The sequence below is a fragment of the Anser cygnoides genome, chromosome 1, assembly GCF_040182565.1.
Source record: "Anser cygnoides isolate HZ-2024a breed goose chromosome 1, Taihu_goose_T2T_genome, whole genome shotgun sequence".
Lineage (NCBI taxonomy): Eukaryota > Metazoa > Chordata > Aves > Anseriformes > Anatidae > Anser > Anser cygnoides.
The window spans coordinates 94368-109064 of NC_089873.1; the positions used below are offsets into that span (position 1 = coordinate 94368).

The window sequence follows — 14697 nt, forward strand, 5'->3', positions numbered from 1 at the left end:
CTAGTTACTGGTACTCAGACCTCCCTCCCCGTGATACACACACATGCACGCTGGATAGAGGGTGCTTCCCACAGAAAAGAAAAAGAGAAATGGACTTTTATAAGAAGATCGGACAGACTGCTGATCAGGTACAGGGCATGGCCAGGGAAGCCACTGTTTGCACACACAACTGACTTTTATTTTTGTATGCCTTTACTGCCTGGTTTTTTTCATGCTTGCTCCTCTCCAGATATCCTAGATCCATCCATTTCCCTGCCCTTGCTTCCTCTTCTAAACATCCCATAATAAGTCTTGTACAGTCCCAGAATTGCAGTCCTCTTTGGCTGCTTCCACTAATACATCCTGTATCCCTAGGCAGTAGCCACTGCTAAAAGTGCTCTGCAGTTATCTTAATGAGTCTCATGCTTGAATAATGGGAGTGATGGCTCTCTGAGGAAGAAGTACTACGGAAGCAGCCCTTGGAAGGGTGTCCCTTACTCTGAGTCAGAATTTGGTTTCCTGTCTGCCTGCCGTTGTGCTTCTAGGCTTGCGTAGGTGGGCTTTTGGTGGGATTATTGTTGTCCTGTGATGGGCTTTGGAGTAGCTGGGACACAGTATTATTTTTGACTCCCACACCTGCCATTGCCTCTCTCTGCTCTGCCATGGATGTGTAGATGAGCTTTTTATCACATAACTTAACAGCTGTTGCTGCTATTGTGTTTATTTATAAAATGATTTATGTTAATACTATGGATGTCAGTTTTAGGTTTTGGTATGTGAAATAGACTGTATCCTACGCAAATACAAAACCAGAAGTTTTATGAAGTTGGACTTATATAGAAATTATATCTTTTATCGTTCTGTGTAGTTGTAAATGAAAATTCTACATTTTCTGCTTTCTGGAATCACAAATATCAGTTAACGTATATATATTAAGAGGTTAAAGATACCGTGTGACCAAGGTGACGTAAAGGATTACCAAGCTGAAGACATCATCACACACACACGTGGTGTGCTGATGTTGAAAGCTGGCCTGCACATTTGTTAAGCTCATAACTTTCTTGTTTGTTTTTTTTGTTGTTGTTGTGCAGGTTTTTGTTTGTTTTTGTTGTTTGTTTGTTTATATGTATATATATATATTGTGGCTTATGTTTTCAGCTGAGTCACCTGCAGGAAGTAATTGAGGAGAAGGAAGCTTTCCTAAAAGAGCAGGTTCAACAGCACCAAGCTGAATTGCTGAAGATAGCGGCCGAGTCAAATCTGGATGTAGAGATGCAGCAGGTATATTTGTTATTATAATCTTATGAAGGTGAAGAGAAAAGAAAATAATTTTTATTAGTCTGAGGACTCACTGGGAAAGCAGTTCTCAGCAAAGTAAGTCAGAAGGGACGAGAAGGGATTTGATCTGATTGTCTGCTTTTTTTGGTTGTTTACTTTTAGGATGCTATCTTAGACTTTCAGAGTTCCAGCTTCAGTGTGCTGATTTGCTATAAAACCTTCCCTGTCACAGTTAAGAAGTACTCGTTTATTGAGCTCTAGTTCCCTATTTGTGAAACAGTGGTGTGCTCTTACTGTACCATGGTTCCAGAATAAATGTCAATAAAGAACAAAGTTATTTAGGCTGTTAAAGTAACTGTGTTATGAAAAGTAGGTCTATGGATGAAACAAGGGAATCTAGCCTTCTTATGTTAGCCTCTCAGATTACTGTTACAGTGCTGTCTCTCTTACAGAACCTGCATACACTTCAGAGAAAGCTACAGGAAAAGGAAACAGCTCTGCTAGAACAAACTCAGGTGGTAGAATTTCTGGAGCAGGAATTGCATATGGCTGAACAACAAAAACAGGTACTTTTTCATGTTTTGCTTGTTGCTTTACTGTCATGTCTCTTTAGTGGAGTCATAGAATGGCTTGGGTTGGAATGGACCTTAAAGATCATCTAGTTTGAACCGCCTGCCATGCACTGGGATGCCACCCCACTAGATCAGGCTGCCCGGGGCCTCATCCACCTCCAGGGATGGGGCATCCACAGCTTCTTTGGGCAACCTGTTGCAGTGCCTCACCACCCTCTGAGTGAAGAATTTTCTCTTAACATCTAATCTAATTCCCCCTCTTTTAGTTTAAAGCCATTCACCCTTATCCTATCAGTACCTGCCTGAGCAAAAAGATGCTCTCTATCTTTTTAATAAGCCTCCTTTAAGTATTGAAAAGCTGCAGTGAGGTCTCCTCAGAGCCTTCTCATCCTCAGTCTGAACAGACCCAGCTCTCTGAGCCTTTCTTCATAGGAGAAGTGCTCCAGCCCTCTGATCATCTTTGTGGCCTTTCTCTGGACCTGCTCTAACAGGTGCACATCCTTTTTGTTGTGGGGGCCCCAGACCTGGATGCAGCACTCCAAGTGGGGCCTCAGAAGGGCAGAGCAGAGGGGGCCAAATCACCTTCCTTGGCCTGCTGGCCCCTCCTCTATTGATCCAGCCCAGGATGCAGCTGTTCTTCTGGGCTGCAAGCACGCACTGCTGGCTCGTGTCAAACTTTTTGTGCACCAGACTGAATGCGGTGGACTGGACTTTTGTCAGTAGCCAGTTACCAGACCGGCTTATTTCTGGCACCAAGTTTCGAGCATGAAATCAAGCTGGCAAATCCCTCAGCTCAGAGAGAAAAAATGTTAATTCTTGGATAAGAGAAAATTTAGTCTGAGTGGGGAATCATGTGATTGTTACCTCAAAATTAAGATACTCCTCCCTTTCAAAGAAGAGGACAGATTTTTTTGGTTCTGGAAAAGAAAAGAAAATGATTACTACTATGCAGAAAAGATTTCAATAATATTGCTATTAAAGATTACTAGGCACACTTTCTAACCTTATTTCTGGCTTTATGCTCAGCCTTGTATAGTCTCCCCAAAAGTTGATGGCTTCTGTCTGGTTGAGGATAAGGGCTTGCAGCGAGTTGACAGCACCACAAATCTCCAAACAGGTGGAATTTTGTGTCCGTAGCTTATTCCTCAATCCAGGATCCACTTGGAGTTATTTTTATGTTTGCTAAAATGGTTTTACACTTTGTTTTGTCTTCATTAGAAAGCAAGTTCATGCTGCATCTGATTTTACTATACATGATGTGTTTTATGTCATAGAAATAAAATGATATTGTCTATATGTCATGCTTTATGTCAGCAAATAGAGTTCTGTTTCTTTGTCTATTTTGTTACTACTCTATCCAATTTTCTCCAGTTCCCAGATTGCATTTTTTCAACTGACCACTGGTGAAGTGTTTATAGCGTTGGGGTCTCCAATTCCAATGTGTGCCTCACCTTCTATCATTCCCTGCCTTCATGTACTTCCTGCATCCCATTCTGTGTTCCTGCTTCTCAGTGCCTCTGCTGTCTCACCAGGCCCGCATTTTTCTACACTATACTGTTGTTAGTCATACCTATTTCATTTTACAAAGAGTAGGTCTTTGTAGCTGCTATCTGTTACAGAAAAACAAAAAAAGCTGCAATAATGTAAATGGATGAAGATAAGTAAAACAAATTTTGCTTAATTACATGGTAAGAGAAAATATTTTTGTAGCTAAACTGAGTAAAATCATTTCCAGGAATTTAAGGCATGTTCAAACAGCAGGCTTGACGAGCCTTGTTCCAGAGGACTTGTAAATGCAATGTAAAGCTTTGAGTCCTGTTACTAGTAGTGTCAATGCTACATTATTGGACTACAAGGCTCTGTAACTATTAATCTGGTTTTGTGGCTAGCTATAGATTTTCCAGGTGATAGCTGTTTAGGGGGCTCTAGCCACCACACTAACACGTGCATCTGCACTGAACTTGAACTTTTTCTAAGGCAGGTTTTAGAGCTACAGGTCTCTGTGCATTGCTTACAGTTGGTCCAGCCAAGCAACAGGGATAAAGATGCTTCAGAAGACCTCTCTAGCAGCCCAGTTTTTGTGCATGTGAACAGGGACAAAATCTAACCATACTGTGCAGTGCGGCCTGGTGCATTCAAAGCTGACAAATACACGGTGCTTCACCTAAGGCAAAAGTACCTAGCATGGTGCTAATATAGCTACACTGTTCTGGACTACAATGTCCAGGCCAGATCAAAGACAGATGTTCTTTGGTGCAACTTGTGAAGGACTTGGTAATATGACACAGCTTCTGCAGTGGTATTGGCTCTCACCTAGTCATTTTGGAGTGTGAATAAAATGAGATCAAGTCTCTACATACATGACTATATATACATGTGCCCCTTGAGATGAGATCCCTTAAAAGGTTTGTTTGCAGATGTATGATGAGTACCTTTTTTTTTTCCTCAGTAGCACAACTGAAAATCTCCACCGTTCAGAATGAACTTCTGCTTTATCAGTCTCGTGGGAGGGTGGTGCAGTACATCAGCTGCACTTCTGGTCAAACAAGCAGATATGTTACAAATTCATTTTTAAGCTCAAATGCTCATCATTTCTACTTAGAAACAAAAGGGACCTCTACTGTTGTCATTGGTTGTGCTGTCCTCCAGTGTCCTTAGTTAATTCAAGTTTTGAACATTAATATTGTTCTTCCTGGAGAAATGCTAGCTTTTATTATAAATATCCTTGGTCTCAAAGCAATATCTAATTCTACCACCTCTCTTCCTTTATTTATTTATAATTATTCTCTATCAGAACACAACAGGTTGATCTACTTCCAGATTTTTTGGTCAGGCTTTGAAAACTCTCAAGGTATTTGTAGGGAGCAAATGTGAGCTGATTCATTGTCTTGTACGTTTGGAGAGAAGCAGAAAGAAATTGATTTCTGACCAAAATGCTGGAAACTTCTTAAATATCTTGGAAATAGTTTCTTCCTGTTTAGACCTTGAAGACAATGAACAGAGAAACATACGTTTATTTTGGTGGTTCTTGTGGGTAATGTACGTGTATTTTGTTATTATCATTATTATTATAGAACTTGCATAAGGTGTTTAGTGGATGAAATGTAGTTTTGATGAGGAGGCAAGAAGCCACTTTTTGTTCCTTTCATGTATATTGGTTGAAGAGCTCTGATTTTTAATAGGTTTTGTAAACACAATTTGGAGCTCTTTCACAATGGCTTTCTTCTGACCACTTATAGCCCATCCCCCAGTGGTAGAGTAATGCTAGATTACAATACAGTTTACAAGTAAGCAAGATGCTCTGGACCTCTTCTCATAGGAGTCACCATAATGAGTCAGAATTGTAGCCTGCCCAATAACTCCTCCAGCAATGGCCAGGAGTCCTGTCTTGCTTCAGTCACATGCCGAGAGAAAATATTTCCCACGTGATACCCAGATGTCCCTCATGGGCATCTGTTTTGCAAGCCTTCATAGCTTTTCCGCACACAGCACTCCGCAAAGCCCGTCCAGTGCTGAGCCTCACTTCGGAAACTTTTTTCTTTTCTTTAAAACTTTTATGCACCACTCTATTTTCTTGTTCATGTGTCCCAACCAGGCACAGTGGTGGGACCTCTTACTGTCAAGAAGAGGTGAAGAACCTCGGTGAGCTGACTTGTACTCACTGTTGATTATACTGCTTGCCAAAGAGTTTTGTGGAGTGATAGCATGGATATCTTCATGGCATGGTTGTTGGGGTCCCCTGATTCCTCTTCTATGCCCTGAATCCCCTTGTGCCCACTATATGGTCATCAGGAGATCCGGGTGTACCTATACCCTAAGGCCATGGGGTGGAAGCTTCTCTTCCTACCCATAGTGTAAAAGGAGCTCCTCATCAGCCTCCTCCAGAAACTAACTATGTTGACCATACATAGGCCTAGGAGAAGGAAATTTGATGAAAGGAATTCTGGCAAGTATAGGTTCTGTGTCTGTTCCTTGTTTGTCTTAAATCTGTGGTCAGTGTCCACCAGCTTTCTGAGATCTTTCATGAATCACTGGGCATTGTGTAGAGTGTTCTGTCACTTATGGCTTCCTTTTTCAACATTTTTAACCCAATTTCACATATACACTTTTGTTCCATTTGTTAATTGTCGTCTATAATTCTCCTTTTTCTGTTGTAGTGCTTCCTCACCTTTTTGGGAAGCTTTCTTCCCTCTAAAACACAACTCATGGTAACTGTTCTACTGTTTTCTTCCTGTCTATTCCCCTGCACTAAATTTAGATTTTTCTTTTCTTTAGTTTTGGGAGTTGAACTCAAATTGTGAGTTCATGTTTACCCCAGCTTTATATCCTTTCAAGAAGCAAGTAGTAGGGCAGGTTCTTTCTAACAAATTGAGATTCCTCTCATGTTTATTTCATTCTTTCTGCTACTTAAATATTTGAGGAGGATATAATGGCAATTTTAAGATTTAATTCAGGTACTTCGCTTTGGTGCTGAATTGATCTAGATAAGAGTTAATTTAATTTTCATATCCTTTTACAGATGTTACAAGATCAATGCCAGAAGATGTCAGTGGATCTAAGCTCCCTGAAAGATGTGCTAGATGCAGAGAGACGAGAGTCTCGGAGTCTTAGAGAGAAAATGGAGATGGAACTAGCCGAGAGGAAGCTGTCCTGCCATCACTTGCAGGAGGAGGTACAGTGTCTCTCAGAACAGCTACAAGAGACAAGAAGGGCGCAAGTGGAATTAGAGAGATACAGAGGCCTGGAGAAGAAACGAAGGCAGGAGGTGGAAGAGAAAAACCTACAGATCAGTTGTCTAAAGGTGGCTGAGCAAGAACTCCAATCTAGCTATGCTGCCCTTGTAGCTGAAAATGATAAGCTGAAACAGGATGTTGACCAGCTGTTGATGCTGTCTGCTGAGAACAGTACTACAATAAAGAAACTACAAGGTGAGTAAGCATGGTATTTTGGTGAAGCAGGTTTTCAAGAACCGAAGGATCACTGGGTTGCCTTCTACTTGGCTTTGCTTTTATGATGGCTCATAAGAAACTACTGATCGTAGAATCCTTCAGGCTGGAGAAGACCTCTAAGATCATCAACCTTTAAGATTGTATTAATGTCCACCACTAAACCATGCTACTAAGTTCTAAATCTACATGTTTCTTGAAGACTTTCAGGGGTGGTGTCTCAACCACTTCCCTGGGCAGCCTATTCCAATGCTGCACAGCCCCTTCAGTAAAGTAATTTCTTCTAATATCCTACTTAAGTATGATAAGGTCTCCCCGTAGCCTTCTTTTCTCTAGGCTAAACATCCCTAGTTCCCTCAGCCACTCCTAATAAGACTTGTTTTCTAGACCCTTCATCAGCTTTGTTGCCCTTCTTTGGACACACTCCAGCACCTCGATGTCCTTCTTGTAGTGAGGGGCCCAAAACTGAACACAGTATTAGAGGTGCGGCCTCCCCAGAGCTGAGTGGATCGCTTCCCTAGTCCTGCTGGGCACACTACTTCTGATAAAAGCCAGGATATCCTGGTTTCCACCTGAACATTGAGCTGTTGACCACAACTCTTTGAATGCAACCGTCTAGCCAATTCCTTACCTAACACATGGTCCATCTATGCAATCCATGTCTCCCCATTTTAGGGACAAGAAAGTTGTGCAGGACAGTATTGTGTGCTTTGCACTAGTCCAGGTAGATGGCATCAGTTGCTCTCCCCTTATTAACCTGTGCTATAACCCCACTGTAGAAGGCCATCAAATTTGTCAGGCACGATTTGACCTTAGTGAAGATATGCTACCTGTCACCAGTCGTCTCTGTTTTCCATGTGCCTCAGTGTAGTTTCCAGGCAGATCTACTTCATGGTCATACTGGGCATAGAAGTGAGACTGACAAGCCTGTAGTTCCCTGGATCTTCTTTTTTCCCCTTCTTAAAAATGGGGGTTTTATTTCCCCTTTTCCAGTCACTGGCACTTCACCAGGCTGCCACAACTTCCCAAATATTATTTGAAAAGGGTAGCATTTGTTGTACTTTCTTCCTGTGGTGTCGTAGCCTATAATTTTTTGAGACTTGCTAATTTCTTGAGCCATATATATATTTCTAATTAATTTTAATAATTTATTGGATTCCTTTTTCTTCCATCGACTTGTGCGAGTTCTTCTTGGATGTGCCACATTCTTCAAAATCTTTCAGATTCTTCTACTGAAATGTTAAACAAGCAACCAAGGAAAGCAAACTGTACCACTTTTCTCTGTACGCTTATATTGAATCAGAACTAAAAATACTAATCTTACTGGAGGCTAATATTTCAAACTGATTTTTTCCAGCTACTTTAGGTCCCAAAACTGGAGCAGTGACTGGGATATAGAGATTCCATGTACTGTAGTGCATACATTTAAACTGGGTATATTTCAGCAAAAAAAAGATACGCCTTAACTCCCTTTTTTCCTTCCTCCTTTAGATGAACTTATACAGAAATCTAAAGAATTTGTATGCTGTCAGAATAAGCTGAAATCCTGGTTGGAGGTCTCTGAATTGAACAAAGAGGTATGGTATTTTCATAGGTCTCGTAAAATTTTCCCATATGTTGAGGAGGAACTGAAACAGAGTGAAATGTTTAGAATTTCTTTTTCATGTGGTGTTGCTTCAGAAACATTCTTTTGGGTTCTCTCAGCTCATGGGCAGACGTGTTATGACTATAAGAGCCTGGGCAAAAATAGGAGACAATCTGACTAATTCAGAAGTTGCCAACTGATACATTAAAGGGATAACTGAAAAATCAAAGACTAATGCTTCTGTAAAAACTGTGTGCAAACTTGTCTCTCTCCTCCATCCTATGTTTAAACAGGATGAAACAACTTCACAGGAAAAAACGATAGAGAAGGAAGATGGGACTGGGACTTTACTACTATCCACAGAAAACGTGGAAAGACGGAAGACTGAAGATGGTATTATTATCCTTCTTCTTATCTATTTTAGATAAAAAAACATGTCCACGGTTACTGGTTCAATATGCTTTTGTTGACAAGATCTTAAAAAATGCTAATCCTTCCCAGTTCTTAAAAGTAGAATTTATTAGCTCTTATACTGAAGGGTTCAGGCAGCACCTCTAATAGAATTAGCTAGAACTAAGATGAATCACAGAATAATTTACGCTGGAAGTTATCTCAGGGAGACTGTAGTCAAGCTTCCTGTTCAAAGCAGGGTCAGCTATGAGATCAGACCATGTTGCTGAGGCCTTTGTCTAGTCAGGTCTTGAAAACTTCCAGGATGGTGACTATACAACCTCCTGGGCAGCCTCTTCTGACACTTGACTGTCCTCATGGCAGAAATGATTTTTATGATATCCAGTTGGAACCTGTTCTGTTTCAGCATATGCCTGTTGTCTTACATCCTCATAACTTGCATCACTCTAAAAACCCTGGCTTTGTCTTCTCAAGAACCTCTTCACAGGTTTTGGAAGGCTTCTTTTAGGTGTCTACAAAGCTGTGTCTTCTCCAGGCTAAATAAGCCCTGTTGCCTCAGCCTCTCCTCACATGGCAAGTGCTCCAGCCACATGACCATCTCGATGGTCTTCTAAGCTTGCTTCAGTTTATCAATGTTTTCCTGTATTGTCCATACAAAACTGAATACAGTAGTTGAAATGCAGTCTAACGAGTGCCAGGTAGACAAGAATAATATCTTTGTATCTGCTGGCTAGACTGCTGTTCATGCAGCCCAGAATGCTGCTGGTGATGTGTACTGCCAGGCACACTGCTGGCTGGTATTTAGCCTACTGTCGATCCGATTTTCTTGATCCTTTCCCAGAGAACTAGTTCCTAGCCTGTACTCCCAGGGAGAGGACTTTGCATTTGTCCTTGTTGAATTTCATGAGGTTTCTTTAACACCCTTCCTCTAGCCTGTCTAGGTTTCTCTAAGCGGCAGCCCAGCCCTTGAGGGTATCAACTGTTTCTCCCCAGTGTGATGTGTTCTCCAAACTTGAGTGTGCACTCTGCCACCTTCAGGTCATAGATGAAGTTGTTAAATGGAAGAGGTCACAAGATGGACCTCTGTGATGCTCCACTTGTTACTAGCCTCCAGGTAGTGAATGACTCATTCAGCACTGTTCTCTGAGCCTGACCATACAATCATTTTTTTTTTATGCATCGAGTTGTCCTGAAGTCCAGACCGTCTCTTATCTTGGATACAAAAATATTTTGTGAGACACTGGCAAAAGCCTTGCTAAAGTGAAGGTAAATGACATTCCCTGCTCTCTCCGTATCCACAAATGCATGGAAGGCAATCAAGTAGTCTGACTTGCCCTTGGTAAATGCATGCTGACTATTTCTCAGTCACCACTTCCTCTTCCCTGTGCGTGGTAATGTGCTTCAAGAGGTTAGAGGCCACCTCAGGCACAGCAATTGTGAATTAATAGAGTTTCTGATTCTTGGAAAAGTATGGAGGGGGGTTAGCAGAACTGCCACCCTGGACTTTCAGAGGGCAGACTTTGGCCTGATAAGGAGACTGGTTAGAGGAGTCCCTTGGGAGGCAGTCCTGAAGGGCAAAGGAATCCAGGAAGGTTGGACACTTTTCAAGAAAAATCCTAAACTTACAGGAGCAGGCTGTCCCCACATGCCAAAAGGTGAGCCAGTGTGGAAGACCAGCCTCACTGAACAGGGAGTTGTGGCTAGAGCTCAGGAAGAAAAAGAAGGTTCATGACCTTTAGAAGAAGGGGACACTCAGGAGGACTACAAACGTCAGGAGGCTCTGCAGGAACAAAATTAGAAGGGCCAAAGCCCGATTTGAGCTCAATCTGACTATTGCTGTTTGTTGTGGTTTAACCCGGCTGGCAGCTAAACACCACACAGCCGTTCGCTCACCCTCCCCCCTCCCTCTCTGGGATGGGGGAGAGAAACGGGAAAGTGAAGCCGGTGAGTTGAGATAAAGACAGTTTATTAAGACAGGAATATAATAATAACAATAATAATAGTGATAATGATAATAGTATTAATAATAATAATGTGTAAGAAAACAAGTGATGCACAATGCAATTGCTCACCACCCGCTAACCGATGCCCAGCCTATCCCCGAGCAGCCCGGCCCCCCACCCCGGCCAGCCACCCCTATATATTGTTTAGCGTGACGTCAGATGGTATGGAATACCCCTTTGGCCAGTTTGGGTCAGCTGTCCTGGGTCTGTCCCCTCCCAGCTCCTGCTGCACCCCCAGCCTGCTCGCTGGCAGGACAGAGCGAGAAGCCGAAAAGTCCTTGGCCTGGTGTAAACACTGCTCTGCAACAATTAAAACATCAGCATGTTATCAGCGCTCTTCTCATCCTAATCCAAAACATAGCACCCTACCAGCTACTATGAGGGAAGATTAACTCTGTCCTAACTGGAACCAGGACACTGTTAAAGAAAATAAACATGTTTTTACAAATAGGTAAATGAGAAAAGGAGGAGTAAAGAGAATTTCCTTCCTTTATTGGATGTGGGGGGGAAACATAGTGACAGAAGATGAGGAAAAAGCTGAGGTGAGGTAACTAATGCCTTCTTTGCCTCAGTCTTTAGCAGCAAGACCAGTTGTTCTCCAGGTACTCAGCCCCCTGGGCTGGTAGATAGGAACAGGGAGCAGAATGAAGACCTCACAATCCACGAGGAAATGGTTAGCTATCTGCTACTCCACTTAGATGTATGCAAGTCTGTAGGGTCAGATGGGATCTGCTCAGGGGTACTGAGGGAGCTGGCAGAAGTGCTCACCAAACCGCTTTCCATCATTTAACAGCAGTCTGCCTATCCAGGGAGGTCCCAGTTGACTGGTGGCTAGCAAATTGCCCCTCACTACAGGAAATACATCGAGGCTGTGGAGTGTCCAGAAAAGGGCTACAAAGCTGGTGAAGGGCCTGGAACACAAGTCCTGTGAGGAACAAATAGGGGACTGGGAACTGGGGTTATTTAGTCTGGAGAAGAGGGGGCTCAGGGGAGATCTTATTGCTCTCTCCAACTACCTGAAAGGAAGTTGTGGGGAGCTGGGGGTCAGCCTCTTCTCACAGATAGCTAGAAATAGAAAAAGATGGAATAGGCTTAAATTGCACCAGGGGAGGTTCAGGTTGGAAATTAGGAGAAATTTCTTCTTAGAAAGAGTGGTTAGGCATTGGAAGGGGTTGCCCAGGGAGGTGGTGAAGACACCGTCCCTGGGGGTGTTTATGGAAAGGTTCAATGTGGTATTTAGGGACATGGTTTAGTGGTTTATATTGGGGGACAGTTGGACTAGATGATCTTGGAGGTATTTTCCAATGTTAATGATTCTGTGATTCTATGAAATGTGATACATTTCATCTACAAGAAGGGCCAGAAGGAGGATCTGGGGAACTACAGGTCTGTCAGTCTGACCTCAGTGCCAGGGAAGCTCATGGAGCAGATTATCTTGAGAGCCATCATGCAGCACTTAGAGGACAGCCGGGTGACCAGGCCCAGTCAGCATAGGTTTATCAAAGGCAGGTCCTGCTTTACAAGCCTGATCTCCCACGACAAGGTGTCATCCTCAGTGGATGAGGGAAAGGCTGTGGATGTGGTCTACCTAGACTTCAGTATGGCTTTTGACACCATTTCCCACAGCATTCTCCTGAAGAAGCTGGCTGCTCATGGCTTGGACAGCTGTACTCTTTTTTGGATTAAAAACTCTCTAGGTGGCTGGTAGCCTGTTGAATATGAGCCAGCAATGTGCTCAGGTAGCCAAGAAGGCCAACAGCATCCTGGCTTGTATCAGAAATAATGTGGCCAAAAGGACTAGGGAAGTGATCGTCCCACTGTACTTGGCTCTGATGAGACTTGGCTCTGATGAGGTCACACCTCTAATACTGTGTTCAGTTTTGGGTCTCACTCTACAAGGTCATTGAGGTGCTGGAGTGTGTCCAAAGGAGGGCAATGAAGCTGGTGAAGGGTCTAGAAAACAAGCCTTATTAGGAGTAGCTGAGGGACCTAGGGTTGCTTAGCCTAGAGAAAAGAAGGCTAAGGGGAGACCTTACCATACTGTACAATTACCTTAAAGGCATTGTAGCGAGGTGGGTGCTTCTCCCAAGCACCAAGTGGTTAGACGAGGGGAAATGGTCTCAAGTTGCACCAGAGGAGGTTTAGGTTGGATATTAGGATAAATTTCTTTACTGAAGGGGTTGTGCGGCATTGTAATAGGCTGCCCAGGGAAGTGGTTGAGTCACCACCTGTGAAGGTCTTCAAAAACTGTGTATGTTTAGACCTTAGTGTCATGTTTTAGTGGTGGACATTAGTACTAGGTGAACAGTTGGACTAGATGATCTTAGACGTCTTTTCCAACCTGAATGATTCTATGATTCTCTCTACCAAGAGGATACATTTTGTAATTTTTCCAAGAGACCAAAGTAAGGCATACCAGCTTGCAGTTTTCCAGATCATCTTTTTGTTCTTTTGTTTGAAGTAGGATGCAACATTTGTATTTTTCCAGTCACTGTGGACCCCAGTTTCCATAACTGATCATTGCATCAGTGAACAAGGCAGGAACAACTGTTGTCATCTACGTGGATTTCTATAATGCCTTTCTAGTCCCGCACAGCACTCTTGCTTCAAAATTGGGTAGATATGGTTTTGATGGATGAACTGATAGATGGATAACGAATTGACTGGATGACAGCATCCAAGGAGTTACAGTCAATGACTCAGCGTTCAAATGGAAACCAGTAATGAGTGCTGTCCCTCAAGGGTCTGTACTGGGACCAATACAACTTAATATCTTCACTAATAACATCAATAGTGGGATTGAATGCAACCTCAACAAGTTTGCGGATGACATCAAGCTGAATGGTGCAGTTGATACACTAGTGGGAAGGGATGCCATCCAGAGGGACCTTCACAGGTGTGATAACTGTGCCTATGTAAACCTCATGAAGTCCAACAAAGTCAAGTACAAGGTCCTGCACCTGGATCAGAGCAATCCCCAACATGAGTATGGACTGGATGATGAATTGATTGAGAGTAACCCTGCAAAGAAGGACTTGGGGATACTGGTGGATGAAAAATTGGATATGAGCTCGCAACAAGTGCTTGTAGATTGGAAAACCAATCATATCCTGGGCTTTGTAAGAAGTGTGGCCAGCAGGTCAAGGATGATTCTCTCCTTGCACTCTGCTCATGAGACCTCACCTGGAGTACTGTAACTAGCTCTACAACCACCAGTACAAGAAAGATATGGACGTGTTAGATTAGGTCCAGAGGAGGGCCACGAAAATGATCAGAGGGTTGGAACACCTCTTCTAGGAAGAAAAGTTGAGAAGGTTGGTGTTGTTCAGCCTGGACATGAATAGAAGCCTCTGAGGAGACCTTTTTGAATTTATAAAGGGGGCTGATAAGAAAGGCTTTTTGCTAGGGCCTGTAGTGACAGGAGGAGGGGCAAAGGTTTTAATCTGAAAGAGGGTAGATTTAGATTGGACATAAGGAAGAAGTGTTTCATGATGAAGGTTGTGATGCAATGGAACAAGTTGCTCAGAGTAGTCGTGGATGCCCAGTCACTGGAAGTGTTCAAAGTCAGGTTGAATGGGGTTTAGAGTGATGTAATGTAGTGAAAGATGTCCTTAACCTTGACACGAGGGTTGGACTAGATGATCTTTAAAGGTGCCTTCCTACCCAAACCATTCTATGATTCTATACGGTACAGGACATGTTTTTGCCTTTCTTTTGCTTTTGAGTATCAGAATGTTTTGAGTATTGTAGAACAGTTAAGGTTGGAAGGGACCTTTGAAGGTAATCTTGCCCATCCCTCCTGCTCAAGAAGGATCACACAGAGCTGCTTATCCAGGACCATGTCCAGCTGTCTTTTAAATATCTCCAAGGGAAACTCCGCAGCCTCTCTAGGCAACATATACCAGTGCTTGGTTACCTTCACA

General features: G+C 42.9%; 1 protein-coding gene across 11 annotated transcripts in view; it reads left to right on the forward strand.

Annotated features, from left to right (window-relative positions):
• The window catches only part of GOLGB1 (golgin B1), a 70824-nt gene that overhangs the window by 18062 nt on the left and 38065 nt on the right, over window positions 1-14697 (forward strand). For 10 of the 11 annotated variants that reach the window (XR_007167406.2, XM_048074813.2, XM_066992119.1 and 7 more), the window contains 5 exons: window positions 1138-1260; window positions 1710-1823; window positions 6349-6757; window positions 8267-8352; window positions 8654-8753. Coding sequence is in view for 10 of the 11 variants with exons in the window: in XM_048074813.2 (XP_047930770.2) it covers window positions 1138-1260; window positions 1710-1823; window positions 6349-6757; window positions 8267-8352; window positions 8654-8753 (832 nt within the window). In the remaining variant the exon portion in view is untranslated. Of the gene's footprint in view, window positions 1-1137; window positions 1261-1709; window positions 1824-6348; window positions 6758-8266; window positions 8353-8653; window positions 8754-14697 lie in introns of those variants that run through there. The other variant, XM_048074818.2, reaches the window with a different exon arrangement.